Source organism: Diceros bicornis, chromosome 4 (assembly GCF_020826845.1).
Source record: "Diceros bicornis minor isolate mBicDic1 chromosome 4, mDicBic1.mat.cur, whole genome shotgun sequence".
NCBI classification, from domain to species: Eukaryota; Metazoa; Chordata; class Mammalia; order Perissodactyla; family Rhinocerotidae; genus Diceros; species Diceros bicornis.
The window spans coordinates 21,282,014-21,298,867 of record NC_080743.1 but is presented as its reverse complement, the minus strand read 5'-3'; the positions used below and the strand labels follow the sequence as shown (position 1 = coordinate 21,298,867).

Here is a 16,854-nt window from a genome sequence, read left to right as displayed (position 1 = left end):
TTGGGATACATTAATGGTATGTCCTTGTACTTCTTGCAGTGTCCATCTTGCCTTTCATTGTTATCTTTTATACATATTCTATTTATGTCCTCCAACCTTACTTTGCCTTCTTCTGCTTTCTCCTTACTATATCCTTAAGCCACCCATTCTCTCATATTCTTTCTATCAAGCTTTGAAAGTTTGCTCAATGCAAACTAAGAATGTGTTTCCAAGTAATTTTTTTCTTTTTCTGATTGCATAGTTTATTATAGTAAGTTATTAATCAGGTTGTGCTTTACCAATAATTTTCTTTTTCTTGAGTATTAGCCTGACTGATAATGGTTTTTCATAAGTTCCTGTAGGCCTATGCCGTTCATTATTACCAAATTTCACTTCACATGTGTCTACAGAGTATATCAGAATTAAAGACTTTTCCTTTCCAGCAGAAGGATCCCCAAGAAACCATTCTCTCAGGGTTTCAGGGGATTGGAAGCAGATATGGTCATCAAACTTTTGGATCAGCAGATGAGAGTTGAGACCTGGGTTTGTATAAAATCCAGCCCTGAGCATGAGAATCCCTCGGGGCATTTGTTAAACATTCAGATTCTTGGGCTCCACTCCAGACTCCTGGAATCAGAACCTCCAGAAGAGAATGAGCAAGTACTGTATCCATGGAAGGTCTGTAGGTGAATCAAATGGGCCAAGTCCCCACTTTCATGTTTACTTTCCAGTTGGGGTGATGGGCAATTAGTAAATCAATCAATCAATCAACCAATAAACAGGACAAGTGCAGAGAGTGATACAAGGAAACCAAGCAGAATAATATTTTAGGGAATGACTGTGCTGGGTGCTAATTTATATGGCACAAAGAAAGACCTCTCCAAAGGGCATGCTTGGAGTTGAGATCTAAACTATGAGAAGGAGCTGGTGAAGTCAGGAACTGGGAAAGAGCTCTTGTTTACCTCTGTGTCCTGGGTAATTAGCACTATTGTTGGCTCCTCGTGGGGCTCAATAAATTTTTGTTGGATGATGCATGAAGTCCTGGGATAGCAGTGTTTGTACCCGGGATCTGAACAATGGAATCAAACGAGTGCTGTTTAGGTTAACAGGGATCACTGAGGTGGGATTATTATCACAAATAGGATACAAGCAGAATTCCTAAAAGAGAAATGAAGAAAAGTGGATAAAGGAGAGCATGTGAGATGAATTGGACATGGATGAGGGGAGAGTGGCAGCAGGGCAGCTAAGAAGTTGAGGAATAAAGAGAGTAAGAAAACAAGTCCCTGTTTGCACCTCCAGCATTACTATGCTGCTAGTTAAAAGGTTAATCAGTAATTATTGCCATATTCTTGGGATTTGAGCAGTGTGCTCTTACTAGCATTGCTTTGTATATTACAAAGTTAACTAAAAAAAAAAATTTTTAGAAAACAAAGAAGGTTTTCCTTTACATTCCTTTCCATTACATTTCTTTAAAGCAAATTATGGTAAATACCAATTCCAACTAGCTTAGGGATAAGTTGGAATGATCAGAAGTAACAAGTGGAAGATATTTCAACAGAATTTGAATGGTTCTCTGATTCATACTCCTGCCAAGTTAAAACTAGACATATTTCTCACTTGGATTCTTTTTTTTCCCCCTCTTGGTAGTAGAAAGCATTAAAAATGCAAAACGAGTTATTGGGGAAGCTGGTTATTTAAGAATTGGCAGGGTGTACTGACTACAGATGATCTCCACACCTGTGTGTATGTGCCAGTGCTGGCTTAGCCCGCTTTCACTGTGAGCCCTTGACGTGGGGAAAAAAGAGGGAATCTGTTTTCCTGTGTCCTGGTACCAGTTTCCACATCTCAGATGAAACTTTGGAACTGAGCTATAAACTACCTGCTTAATAAACACTTTTGCTTATTTGCGTGGTTTTTTTTTTTTTCAACGTAATGGTAGTGAGTTAGTTTTCATGTTTCATGAAATAGAGTGAATTCTTAAAATTAGCTCATACAGATATGAATTGTGTTTTCTTGTTGTCCCTTAATTTATTTAATGTATAAAACAATCTTCTGGCACCTACACCGGTGGTGGAAAATGTCCTCTGAGCACAAATAGTTGTCTCAAAGCCTTTTAACGTGCTTTTCTCCTCATGTCATTTTTCAGAGCGCTATTGGCTTGATTCAACTGACATTCTTACCAAACGTGGTTATTTGCTTTCTAAGCCCACAGTACATTAGAAGCAGCGAACTGAAGGGCAGGAAGGCTTGTCAAAGGCACAGGGACTGCTGGCTATGGATAGCTGATGGCCTCCACCACGAGGGGACAAGGGAAGGGCAGCTGTCCAGTGATATCGCCCACTCTGAGGGTGACACAGTTATCAAGAAAAGGCAGATTTGTGATTAGTAGGCTCTGCTTCATGAGGAAAGGAAGATAGGTTTCCATTTAAATGGTTTTTAAGCTTTAGTTATCTGGAAGATGGACTTCTGTGGACCCTCATTCTCTGATAATAGATAAGTGAGGGAATCTAGCAAGCCCCGTCACCATAACACGCAATCTGTGGTGGCTTCCAGCTCCCCTAGCCTCTGTTTTCAAATGGGAACCAGCCATAGTTATGCTCCTGGGGGGAGGGGGAAGTAATCATTTGGGACCTTTTAGCTCAGTGTACAGTACGGTATGCCTCCCTTTCTTTACTTTTTGTGACTAATGTAAAACTAATGGAAAATGTTTTTTTTAATCACTACTGCAATAGCAAACCTCACATTTTACACAATTGATTTTTATTGGTTCCACTTCAAGGGTTATGACATGGTTTTACCATTTAGTGACTTGCTCATACTCCTGCTGTGCATTTTCCTATTTAGTAAACTACCTGTTGGTGAAATGGAGTGAAACTACCATTAAGAGATTCATTGGGAGAGGCAATATCGACCTTCTCATTTCTCAGCTATGTGGGATCAATCTTATAGAATTTCTTGCAGTGGAAATCTAGTACATGCAAATATATTTGTTCCCAAAATAGAAACAGAAATAGCTTTAGTGAGAGCTTATTATTTAAAAAAAAAAAAAAAAGACATGCTCATGGCAAAAAATTAGGACAAAAATGAAAGATGTAAGGAAGAAGGTAAAAAGTACTTGGATCATGCTCCCTAGAGATTATATCTGCTAGGATATTTGCATGTATATTTTGTGATCTTTTCTAAGTGCACACGTATACACACACATGCATGCTTAATTTATTCTTTTTAATCAGAATGGAATCATACTATTCATGATGTTTTATAACCTGGTTTTTTTTTTGTAAATTCAACAATATATTATGGACATCTATATCAATATTATTCTTTTCAATAATGAATATTATTATTATTTTCAGTACTATTATTTTAAATCAATATTATTATTTTCAATTATTTCAATATTGTTTTAACAGTTATTGTTTTTAATACTTCAAAAACATTGTTTATATTGAAAACAATGTAATAATAGCTACATCGCTTTAGGTATTCTTAACATTTCTAGCCCTTTAAAAACTCAATGCATGGTGACCCTGAAGAGGACAGTAGTTCCAACTCTCATGGAGACCATTAGGCAGTGTGCCCTTACAGTGTCTTGCATACACCCTACACGGTCATCATTTACTCTTCTGCCTCCTTTTTCTTGCTGTTCCCAGTGATTAGCACAATGCCTGACACTTAACAAATGCTCACTGTGTATTGATGAATAAATATTGAATATCTGAGAGCATTCTGGGTGCCCCATCGAGGCACCAGTTTCTGCTGGAATCATGTGACATGCATCTTAAATTTACCACAAAATTCTCTCTCTCACTTGCACCATACAGAGCATGCATTTTTGCCTTTCTGCTCAGTTACTTGGACTATATGTTGGCCCTGAAGGAAGCTATGAGTGAAACCAGACTCCTCAAATGTGAGAGCCAGAAGGAACATTACGGGTCATTCTAGTCCAACCCCCTTCATGTACAGATGAAGAATCTGGGAGGAGAGAAATAGAATGGCCTTTTAAAAAGCATACTCCGGTCCAGGGTCTGGATTCGAATCAAGATCCCTTACTCCTTCATTCACCAAACTTTTATTAAGTACCTACGATATGTATGATGCTTGGCTAAGCTCTGGCTATCCCAAGTTGAATAAGATACAAAAGGAATCTCCCCTGAGGATGTCAGTCTAGCGGGGCAGCCAAATGCATACAGAAATAGGATAGAGTGTAATAAACTGTGTGTGTGTGTGTGTGAGTGCACGCACTTGTGGGCACACAACAGCAACTGAAACACTCTACCAGATGTGTTTATAAATTGCATAATAAGCGCGGCAGGGGAAGTAACCAAAAATCTCTGGGCAGTCAGAACGAACATTTTCTAAGAGTTTTCTGTGTTGGTCACTCTCCACACATTATCTCATTAAATTCTCACAAAAATCCTGTCAGGTTGGTATCATTATGCTCATTCCATAGCTAAGAAAATGGAGGAGGGCCCAGTAAGGTTTGCCTCGGATTATAAACCAAGATTTCAACCCAGGGTCTGCTTTATCTCAAGCCTTTGCTCTTTTTACTGGAATAGGGATGGTAAGTGGGTTTCATCTCAAGGGCAAATTCCAACTGATTTCTGAGGCTGCTTGGAGCACTGTGCTGTGAAGGATTCTAGACCACATCTGGGCTCAGAAGCACATAGTGTGGTGGATTAATGATGGTGGCCTGGGTGTAGAATAAAAAGTGGTATCCCTTATATCAGGACCTTGTAGTTTCTGAGCTATACCATGCTATCACTCTTCCAGGCCCAATTCTCTCTAAGTCAAGTCCCCTAGCTCCTACTACTTCCTCTTCCCTTCTTCTGAGCTCAGAATGGTATTTTGTGCCTCTGGGTGTCCAGAGTCTTGTCTCCTGTTCAGGTCAACTTTTCTGCGCAGTGTCTCATGCTGTAATCCTTTTCAAATTTTTCAACCCCATCAAAGATATCCCTTTTACATTGCCCCAAGACCTGCTCTGTGCTAATGGCAGTTTATGTGATAAAAATATTACATGCCTACAGCTTAATATGTTTACGTGTCTAGGTAAGGTGCAACAAAGGAGCTCCTAATTCAAAGGAGTGACTCCCGCAGGAAGAATTTCAGATTCTTGGGCAGGCTAGTTGGGATCTGTCAGTCTTTAAGATTATACCCGGCAAAGAGCTGCTACTCTGCCAATACACACAGCTGACCTCACACCTTTTCTTAGATGCTAGGGAGCCCTTGATGTAATAGTGAGTTACTGAGGTATTGTTGGTCCATGCACACGATGCTTAAAGAGGAATCTGGAGGTGGAGATGGTGTTTTCTTACTGATGCAGTTTATGATTTCCAGCTGTTGCCCAGAGTTCAACACTATAATTAGGTCTAGGCTGTGGTTCTAGCCGGTATTCTTCTGCTTTAAATTTTATCTCATAACCCCTTGGCACCAAGATTTTCAATTTTCCAAAGCTGGCCACAAATTTGAAACAAGTGTCTAAAACCAGTTGTTAGAGTCAAAAGATTCGACGGTAGTAACAATAGTGTTAAATGAATCATTTGTGGAATGTTTAACTGCTCATCATCTATTTGAAGTGTCTTAAGTGTTTTCTTGTTTTCTGCAGTAAAAATAAATCAGGTTTACTAAAGATATATATTTTCATTCCTTTCACATACGTGACAATCTATTTTCTGGATTATTGGGCTTCTAAAACCCTGTGGGTAAATGTGTATGAATTTGAATACAAACCACATCTGGAGGCATTCTATTTAAATTATTGAACAAATTGTTTATCATAAGAGCATTTTCACTTAAATATTCTACTAATGTGTAACTTACACATTATAATGCTTCTAACCAAGAATAGCTGTTTACTTTAAAATTTAACTTTTAAAAATTTCTTTTCAAATAAAAAGAGAACTTCCATAAGATGAGGTTCACAACCTGATTTTTATGTAGAGTTGTAATTTTCTATTTTAGTAAATCAGACAGCCTTGTGGCTTACGAGGTTAGCATTATTGCTTGCACCCTGCTGCTTTTTCCTGGACTAAAAACAAAGAATAACAGAGTGAACATATTTAAAATATATCCTCCTGTTTGGTGAAATGAGTAGTCCATGTGCCAAAGTGAGCCTATTCCGTGTGAGGGATTGCTTTCATTGTTAGAGATGTTTTATTTGTGTGCTACTCAGATGTCAAGATTTTTTTTTTAATTGCATGTGTGAATTTTAAAACAGATGAAAATGTGGCTACAAGTCTAACTAGATGGAATAGAAAAGTGTAAGAACAGATTTCAAGCCACTTGAAGTCGCAGTCGCTACACATCCTGTCTGTTACCAAAACTCCAAGAATGCTGAGCTATCTTAAATACATTCCAGTGAGGGGCCCTTCTCCCTTCTCCCGGATGGGCTGGTGTTCTTTTTTATTTCCTATAATGTGGAGATGAGGTATTAACCAGAGTATTGTTTGAGATATTTTGAAAACTTCTAAATAAGGAGGGAGGGCTGTTATAGATTATCTAAACATAATATTGACTAGGGTCTTGGAAAGATCTTTTATTTTGCTTGTCACAAATATTTTCATTTGTAATTGTATCTTCCAAAGTGTTAGACATTCTTTAATTTGATGTTTCTGATTACCTTAAATTGCAGTCATTACATATCATTTCAGTACTGTAATTGAATATTCTAGTATGTGATTTACTATACTTTAAAAATTAGCATTGAACTCATGATACCGGTTTTTGAGTATAGCACTGAAGCTAGTTTATTTAATTACTAGAGGAAAACTCATTTGTAGTCTAATTGGACTATTAGTGAGTCTCTTAAACAGGTAGTGAAAGAACATAGAACATCATTAAAATACAAAATAATTGCTTCTTATCAATATAACTGACCTGTCACTTGGCAATAGAAGGAAATTAGAATTGTTTTCCAAATGTAATCATCATGAAGATGTTCACTCTTAGTAGCTGGCACATGATGGGTGATTGCTTAGTAAATATTTATTAATGGAAAGACATATGGCTTCACTTAATGCTGATGACTCCCAAGTCAATATTTCAGTTTGGAGCTCTCAGAGTTCTGACCCCCATTTCTGGCTACCGTCTACACATCTCTGCCTGGAGGAGCCACAGATACTCCAAGTACATGATGCATAAAACTGAACCACTGTCTCCTCCTCCTAACCCTATTCCTTCTCTGTCTCCCCTACTTGGTGATCAGAATCACATGCTACCAGTCACCCTGAATTCTTGCCTCTCCCTCACTTCCTAGACCTAATTCTTCATCAAGTCTTATAGTTTTTCCTCCTTACCACCTCTCTAACCCATCTACTTCTCTCCAACTCCACTGCTTTTCCAAATCCTTATAATTTCCACCTAAATTTTAGCCAGTCTTCAAGTGAGTCTCCCTGCCTAAGCCAGTACTTCTCACGCTTTACTATACTAAAGCATTCCCCAGGGAGCTGGTTAAACCTGGAGATGCCCAGATCATATCCCCAGCAATCTCTCATTTGGTAGATCTGGGTGCGGCCCAGGAATCTGAATTTTTAGTCAACACAGGTTATTCTTACGTAGGTGGGAGCAGACTTCGAGCTTCACATCTCTAGTCCACCCTGAGCACTCAAAGCTTCGCTCTAAAATATAAGACTTATCCATGCCCCTGATTAAAAATCTTCAAAGAACTACCGTTCTGTAGCAGTAGTTTTCAAAGTGTGGTCAGTAGGGTTCCCAAGTGTTCCTTGGTGTGTGTATGTGTATGGAGGTAGGGGGTTGTAGTATGAAGATAAGAGTAAATTCTGCTATAACAGGATCCCCCAGCCCATCTCTTTCTTTAGTCAGAGCAGCTTTGATTGTGAGGTTTGACAAGAGATTTCCTTTGGGAAATGTTCCTCTACTTTTCAAAAAGGTGATTTAAAAAACCACTTATCTATAGAAGTGGATTTCAAACTTTTTTTTTTTAATTGAGACCCACTGTAAGGAATAGTGTACATTCTGTATCATGGCCCAGTACGCATGTATATTTTTGTGTGTAACTGAAGCAAGTTTCATGAAACATACCCTTACTATACTTGATACTGTCTGATGTTTTCTGTTCTGTTCTATTTCATTTTTTAGAAAATTGCTGGTTGCAGTCCACTAAATTGGTTTTACAACCCACTAATGAGTTGCAACAGAGTCTGAAAAACCTCTGATCTGGGCTTTCTCAGTGGGATTCCTTTATGAACTTTGGAACATAGAAATATTTTCTTAATCCTCCCAAAGATGGTATATGACTCACACCATCCTAGATGCTTGGGAGAGAAATTATATACAATGGATGCCTGAGGGCATTCTGTCTTAATTCTCTTGGTAAACTTCTGGTTGAAAAAGACTTATAGGGTCTGATCTATACAATAAATCCAAACTCCTGAGTATGTCCACAGAGTCCTTCAAGGTCTGACCCATGTTCATCTCTTGGACTTCTTCTTACTTCCTCAATTACCTACCTGGGTTAAAACCATCCTGAACTATTTGGAAGTCCCCAAATGCATCGTGCTGTTTCTCACCTCTGCACAGTCATTTTTGACCTTCAACACTCAGCTGGACTGAGTGCCATTTCACCTGAGACCTTCCTTGACCAGAGTTAGATTCATCACGTCCAGGTTCTCTGCCTGTCAGTGCCTGAAGGGCAGGATTGTAACTGTTCCCATCAGCAGGTGCCACAGCTCATGCAGTACCTTGCCCTGTGTGGGCTGTTAATAAACTTCAGTCACATTCAACTGATGCATCTCCTCTGCCGCTGAGTGTGGGGCTCCATGCTTAGTTCTTAGCATACAAACAGGTATGAGGCACAGCCGGCATGCTTAGGGAGCTTATCAATGGGCCTAAAAGACAGGACATGTGTATTAAACACTCCCTCCAGTATAGCACGGTGCTCAAGAGATTGCATGGGGGAGTCATGCCTGGGTTCAAATTATGGCTCTTCTCTTTGTTGGCCACTGGCCCTAGGACAAACTCTTGAGCTACTCTAAACTTCAAATTCGTCATATGTAAGATTGGGATAATAACAAGAGTAGCAACCTCATGGGCATGTGAGTTTTAAATGACGGTCCCCTGAACACACTGCCTGGCCCAGAGCTCTCGGGAAATGGTAAGTGGACTCAAGCAGGTAATGTGCCCAGTGCCACGTGGATGTTGTAGGTGGAAAGTGCCACGGGACTTGAGAAGAGGGGACGGTCGCCGTGGGTTGGACAGATGGGAGAGGTCCAGTGGAGGAGGCGGAATGGGAGCTAAGCTTAGAAAGAAAAGTAGACCTTAGATTAGGAGGTGGGGAGGCGTTCCTGGCAGGGCGAACCAGAGAGCCAACAAAGGTCCAAGGAGGACTGTGTGTGCCTTGCCTGGCGACTAGTTTTGCTGCTTGTGTTTGTCCATTTGTTTTTGCTTATCATGAGCTCAAACGTTTTTCCAAATGGAAGCTGAAGGTATTTATCGCTAAAGATGCTTATTTTCTTATTTTAAAGAATTCTGCCTCCTCTCTCTTTTCCATGACTTTTCAGTAAATCTATCCAGAGTCTGCAATTTTGCTGATAGGGTCAGCATGATTAAACTATTTCGGGTCAGCATAGAGAAATGGTTTACAAAACTGGCCATGCACCATAATCACCCAAAGAACTTTTTAGTCTGACAGATTTCCATGTCCAACCCCAGAGATTCTGACTCTTGAGTCTATGTGGGACCAGGGAATCTGCATTATTAAAAAGATCCCCTGGTAATTCGGATGGCCAGCCAGGTTTGGGAACTGCTAGCTCAGAGAAGTCATCCAAATCAGCTTTTAGCCATAGTGTCTTATAATCGTGTCTGGGAAACAAACAAGTTCAATTTGTGTGAAATTTATGGGGAGTTGAAACTCATAGTGTTGTAGAATTTAGCAACTTTCTATTTGGAAAAGAGTTCAGAGGCCACTTAACTTTATTTCTTATTTAGGAAAAATACCTTACCTTTGTACATCTCAGGATGATCCAGACAAAGGAAATACTCTGGCCAGGGGAGGCTCTTTGCCTGCTGAACAACCAATTCCCCTCCTAAATAGCTTCCTTTACTTAAAAAGAACTCTTACAGCCAAATTCTGCCACTTGGACCTCTCCATTTGTTTCAGGGTGACCTTCTGGAATGGCCCAGGATAAGTCTGTGCTTCCTCTATGTGGTGGCCCTTCAGGTTTTTGGAGACAGTTAACACATTGTGTCTTTCCTGTGCTTTTTCTTAACTCTAAGAAAAACATACTTGATTTCTTCTGCTGGTTCCCAGATAGACACCTTGGACCCACTTCTATTTGTTAATGCCTAATTTAAAAAAAAATGATTAGGGCTTGGCATGACCTCTTTGAAAACTTTGCTTGTTCCCAGCTGTCATGCTCTGAGCATTGAGTCTAAATACTCAAAAAACATTTGTATTAGTTTTTTCTTCTAAAATGTGTTGGAAATTGATGGAGAACTGACTGGTGTGTATTTCCCAGGATCCATTATCTGTCCCTCTTTTAAGAAATAGGCCAGTTGCCCATTTGTATGTTTCTGACATCTCCCACATTCTCCAGGAATTCTCCAAGTTTACAGATTCCCAAGGCCAAAACCATTCCTGACCCATTCTCCTTTTAAATTTTTTGGGGGCCTCATATCTAGCTGCTGACATACAGCAAAAACCCCCAAAGAATGAACTGTTAGATAAACTGTGCGTCTACTCTGAGATGTGTTTGGAGGGAGAGCTTGGCCGCCGGGTAGAGGAGTCACGGAGCAGCGTGTTTCCCAGGGTTACTGCCCGGGGTGTAATCACCACCTCAGACACCACCACCGAACACTCCTTCTCTAGTTGAGAGCATGGTGTGTTTGGGCTGTGCTGTCAAAGAAGGCTTGCCTTTGTTGTTCTTGGAAACAGTATAAAGAAAAGATCAGCGGATTTTTGTCTCTCTTCTTACTCCCACGGCCAGCCTATATTTTTGTTGGAATTCTGTCTCCCTTCCTTCCTTCTCTTCCCTTTCCTTCCTTCCTTCCTTCTTTCCTTCCTTCCTCCCTCCCTCCCTCCCTCCCTTCCTTTCATCCTTCCTTCCTTCCATCCTCTCTCCCTCCCTCCCTTCTTTCCCTCTCCTCCCCTCACCTCCCCTCCTCTCCCCTCCCCTCCCCTTCCTTTCTTTTCCTGCCTTTCTTCCTTGGCCAGGAAATCTTTCTGGCAGCAAACCAAAGAATGATTTAATTGTGATATATGCTGCTTCACAGGCAGATGTGACAGTCTATGAATTGAACTTTAAAGGCCAGAAAAGTACGCTCTGCATCTCCTCATCACTCACTTTAGTAATAAGATCCTTTGTGACCCACTGCTGAACAGCCTAGCTTGTGGACAGGAGCCCAGGCTCTGGTGCCCGGCTGTGTGGGTTCAGATCCCGGCTCTTCCGCTTATCAGCTGTGTGGCTTTGAGTGTATTACCTAACTTCCCTGTGCTTCAGTTTCCTCAGCTTTAAAATGAGGGTAGTATAGGGTAGTATTAATACCTACTTTCCAAGTGTTGCTATGAAGATTAAATAGTTAATTCATATAAAATGCTTAGAACAGCACCTGGCTTGTAAGCATTGTTCAATGAAAAGTTTGTCAAGTGTTGATTGAGTGAATTATTTTACGTAATTCAATGCAAAGAGAAAACATATATGAATTACCACATTATGACAAACAGGGCATCAATTTGGAGATTTATTTAGAGTGTTTAGGTCCCCTGACTAATCCAAACCAGAGTTTCGTGGTGGAGGAAAAAAGCTTTTATGATTTAAAAAAATCCCATTATAAAAACAGTTTTTAGGAAAAGATATTGGCAATTTACTTTTATCCTTTTTTGACATGTGTATGTGTGTATGAAATATATCATTCAAACAAAATTATATAAGATATGTGGACAGTTTAAAGAATAACACTTAGAAGAGTAAAAAATTTTAAAAAATACCTGTGTACTTGCCACTCAATTTAATAGAACATTACCAGTATCTCTAGAACCTCCGATGTGCCCTACCCCAGGGGCCCTCTCTCTCCTGTAGAAATAACCATGTCATAAATTTTATGTTAATCATCTTGCTTTTCCTCATGGTTGTACCACATATGGATGTAGTGTTAGACATCAGATTGTTTAGATTCACCTGTTCTTTGTAAACTGTACCACAATCAACACTGAGTTTGATTATTGGAATATTTGGATTAATTTCCAGGATCTTATTTTGTTCTCTACCAACTTTTCTATGTTTCACTTTTCCCTCCTTTTCTTATATTGAGATCTTTTTTTCTTCCCTTTAGTTCCGTTCTTCCCCTTCCATTGGTTTGGAAGTTATATACTCTATTAAATTTTGACATGAGTATTTTTTTTTTAAAGATTTTATTTATTTATTTATTTTCCCCCCAAAGCCCCAGTAGATTGTTGTATGTCATAGCTGCACATCCTTCTAGTTGCTGTATGTGGGACGCGGCCTCAGCATGGCCGGAGAAGCGGTGCGTCGGTGCGCGCCCGGGATCCGAAACCGGGCCACCAGCAGCGGAGCACGTGTACCCAACCGCTAAGCCATGGGGCCGGCCCTTGACACGAGTATTTAACAAAGAATAAAGTTAATCGATATTTTTCCCTCCTTCCGTTAACACAAGGACCTTGGAAGACTCTCATCGGGATTTCTTTGGAATTATGCAATTTCACACAGAAGGGACTCTTCACATCAAAGGTGGTAGCTACAGCTTTTGATGTCTGCTTTGTTTGGTTCTTCCCTCTTGACAACAGAGTAATGCTCTCTTGGGAACAGCAGACAGAACAAAAGTGTTACTGTTATGGGAAATACAGACCATTGGAGCTGGATGGGGTTTTAAAGATGATCTCAACTAGTGTTTTTCAAACATTTTGACTAAACCCAGCAGTAAGAAATAATATTTTACTTCATAACCAATACACACATAAGTATAGTCTATAAAACTGAAACAAAAGTTTCATGAAACAATACTTCCCTTAATCTGTGTCGTATCCTCTGAGCTATTCCATTCCATTCTTTCGTTAAAAAACAAAACAAAACTTGTCCAAACCCATTAAATTGATTGCATATCCACTCAGGGGTCCTGGCCCACAGTTTGAAAAACCCAGAACTTGCCCAAAGTCCTCAATTTATAGCTTAGGAAGCCAAACCCCTGACTGATGACATGGGTCTCCCAGAGGTGAGGAGTGAGGACTCGAATCTCTGATCCCTTATCTCCAAGTCCAGTTCTGTATTCACATATGTCAGCCAGACCAGAAATAATACAGGATGAAGTAAAAAGGGAGCCACTGGTGAGCTGTAATTGTGAAATGGGGAATTAAACCCTGCTGTTATCTCCTGGACATCTAATTTTGGCAGAGGTCTTTGACAAAGCATCTCATGGTAGCCTCTGCTTCGTGAACCCAACTCAGTGTTGGGCACCACTTTCCATTACTTCTGACCCTCGCCACCCTGCACAGTCGAGATTATTATCCTTATTTTATAAATGAGGGAATGAAGGCTCAGAGGAGTGATTTGTCTCATTCCTGTAGCTCATAAGGTGAGGATCTGGGCATACCTATTTGACCCCAAGCTCATGGCGTGTCATGGCCTCACATTGCCTCTTTATAGTTCTTGACTTGCTTATTATCTCTCTCAATAAGAAGATAAGCAACAAGAGGAATATTGTGTAGGACTAATCCTAACCAGCAAGAGTAACTAGTTGGTGATGTGGTTTACAGATTGCTTGTTTATTCTGTCTCCCATTAGCATTTTAGCTCCCAGAGTGAATGTTCTTCGCCTTGTTCACTGTCTAGTACAGCTCCTGGCACATTGTAAGCTCACGATGAATATTTATTGAATGGATAAGCAAGGACATTTAGAAATGAGAAGGACTTTGGAGAAAGAAACCACGGTATGGAGACAGGTCACATAGTCGCCAAGAGCACAGCCTATGGAGAAGGACTAGGTTCAAATGAGATGTCCTTACAAGCTATTTGATCGTGAGCAAGTTACTTCTCTTGTGCATCAGATTCCTGGGGATGATAATGATGTCTACTTCATAGTGTGGTTCTGTGAGTTAATAAAGGAAGAAAGCATTTACACCAGTGCTTGGCTCATTGTAAGTACCATATAAATGTTAGCTGTCACAGTTGTCTGACGTTATGATGACTAAGTGGGAGACTATTGAAGCTATGCCTCATATTTTAGGAAAAACACGTCAGAAAGTTTGGAGGTAAGCTAAGTATGATCGGATGGCTAGACACTCAGAAGAGACTACCCTTCATGTGTAATTGATGCTAAAATTGTGCTAAATAAATAAATGTGCTTAAAAAGCACATCGCTATCTCATCATGAAGGAGAAAGATTTATTTCTGACAAAAAAAAATTCAATCTAGAGCAGATGGCCTATGAATATGTCAAAAAGAATATAGTGCTTACTATAAGCATCAACATGGATCTATGCAGAATAAAATTTTTGAGCAGGTGACTTAGTAAAAAGACTAGGAGAATGGCACAGATGTAATGTGTCTTATTTTCAGGAAAGCATAGAGAAAATCTGATTTAGAGAACAGCGGAGTGTAGGGTTAAGTGTGTGGGGCCTCCCCATATACACCCCTGGAATTGGGCCTTGGTTTTCTCATCTGCCAAATGTGGATAATGACTACAACAGACTGCTGGTGTGGGTCAGAGAACTAGAAGAGATAAGGTCTATGTAGTGCTTAGTAAGCAGGAGGTAAATGTAAGCCCCTAATTACAGCCCTGGGTAAACAGATAAGAAGGTGAAATAGAATGTGGTTAATAGTCAAAGAGGTTCTCAGCTGTTGGCCTCTAACAAGCCTAGGTCTCAAATGCTCAGAGGAAGGGTGGAAGTTTGCTTTGCAGTTGTCAAAACAAATCCTTAAGGTCCCTTGATGCCACTGACAGAAGGCGGGACGAGAAGAAACCTATGTAAGCAGCCTGAGGTCTGAGCGCCTGTTGCTTCCTTGTCTCTCCCTCCAGGGGCTTTCGTGGTGTGCTGGACCCCCGGCCTGGTGGTTCTGCTGCTCGACGGCCTGAACTGCAGGCAGTGCGGCGTGCAGCACGTGAAAAGGTGGTTCCTGCTGCTGGCACTGCTCAACTCCGTGATGAACCCCATCATCTACTCCTACAAGGATGAGGACATGTACAGCACCATGAAGAAGATGATCTGCTGCTTCTCTCAGGAGAAGAACCCGGAGAGGCGGCCCTCGGGCATCCCCTCCACGGTCCTCAGCAGGAGCGACACGGGCAGCCAGTACATGGAAGACAGTATCAGCCAGGGCACCGTCTGCCCCAAGAGCAGTTCCTAAGATGCGGATGCCCTCCTCCGCCCTCGCGGGCCGCCTGCGGCAAAAGAGCTGTTAAGAATAGTTAAGAATAGAGCTCACACACAGTGTTATTTGAGGTCTGAATTAATCGTTGGTAGATTTTTTAAAATTGTTTTACATAGTTTAAAAGCACGGGCAGTAAAGAGAGGACACAACAAATTTAGAGAAAATGCACAGAAAGAGGGCGGATGGCACAGTGCATTCCCGCCTGATGTCCCGTGAACGGCTGGGAGCACTGCCCACCTGGCCGTGCATTCTGGGCTCTGCTGCCATCTTGCAGCCATTCTCGGTGTGTTTTAAAATGATGTTGTCAAAGGGCTTAAGCAAACATAAATAATAATGTTACTTGAGCCACTCGATGTAGCTCCTTAGAAAGCGTATGTAGTTGTTTCTGCATGCATTTAAAATTTTAAAAATGCTTCCGCAATATTGTTTTCCTCAAAGAAACCATGGCCAGTAGCTAGGTTCAGTGGGAATCTCAGAATAACAAATCAGTGAGGGCTCCAGATAAAACTTGATTTTCAACTGAGAGAACACTCTGAGGAAAAAGATTTGAAGTAATAACAAAAAAGGTAAACGCTAAAAACTTCTCTTGAAGCAAAAAAAAAAAAAAAAGGCCTTGATGTGGTCCTGCAAGCTTGCACACGTGTGTATACGCACCAGTATATTTATACATTTCAAATTTGTATTTAAAGACATCAGGGACAGTGATGGTGAAATAAATTCCCCGGGCACCGAGACTTGCCAGGCTAGGACTACAGCTGTGGAAATGACCTGTTGTGCTCCACAACAAAGAGGAAGAGGTGATTCATTTGAAAACAGACAGACAGCAGAGTAAAAGGTATATATATGACAAGCGGGCTGAATTCCTTCCATATAGGATCAAATGTGCACTTGACTCAAGTCCTTATTTTCAGTTACCTCCATACCACTGGTGGCTTGCCAGAGTTAGTATGTGGAATAATTTTTACGTCTCATGTTTTACTGATAGTTATCAACATGCTTCTGGTGCTTGTTTTACTTACAGGCTGAATTTTGATCTGGGTTCTATTTTACGTTTTTCTCCTTCAAAGACCTAAGTAGGCAACGTAAAAGGCAAGTCAGAAAAAAAAAATGTTTCATACACATAGGCCACTGACCAAAGTTTTCTATGTAAAGCATTTAGAGTATATTCTGATTTTAAAATAAGAATAACTTTAAGGCAGATATTATAGTATTTATGTAGCTTGCAAAAGAAGTTTACATTTTTTTTTTTTGCTATTGTGATGTAACATTTATGTGCAAGAACTACTTGTAATAAAAGGATTTGAGAAGTCATGCTTTTAGATGTAATGGCATAAAATAGAGAGTGTTGTGATTTGAAGGGGTAGATTTCACAAACTCTGTGTAGTAGATGGGTTTACCTGAAGCTTATATCAAAGCTACCTGTAAAATAAAAAAAAGAATCTCTTCTCTCTTGTTGAGGTGCATTATTGCTTTGTGTATTTTCTAAGTAAAAATATAGTTTGTGGTAACTATAGCACACATTTCTATTGCAGAAG

The 16,854-nt window shown here is 40.3% G+C and overlaps 1 protein-coding gene across 1 annotated transcript in view; it reads left to right on the top strand.

Moving 5' to 3' along the window:
• Positions 1 to 15,353, top strand: part of LPAR3 (lysophosphatidic acid receptor 3) — a 69,419-nt gene extending 54,066 nt beyond the window's left edge. Inside the window, exon 3 of the mRNA XM_058538403.1 lies at positions 14,967 to 15,353. Coding sequence (XP_058394386.1) covers positions 14,967 to 15,295 — 329 coding nt within the window. The 3' untranslated portion in view covers positions 15,296 to 15,353. The remainder of the gene's footprint in view (positions 1 to 14,966) is intronic.
• Positions 15,354 to 16,854: the final 1,501 nt, after the last annotated feature.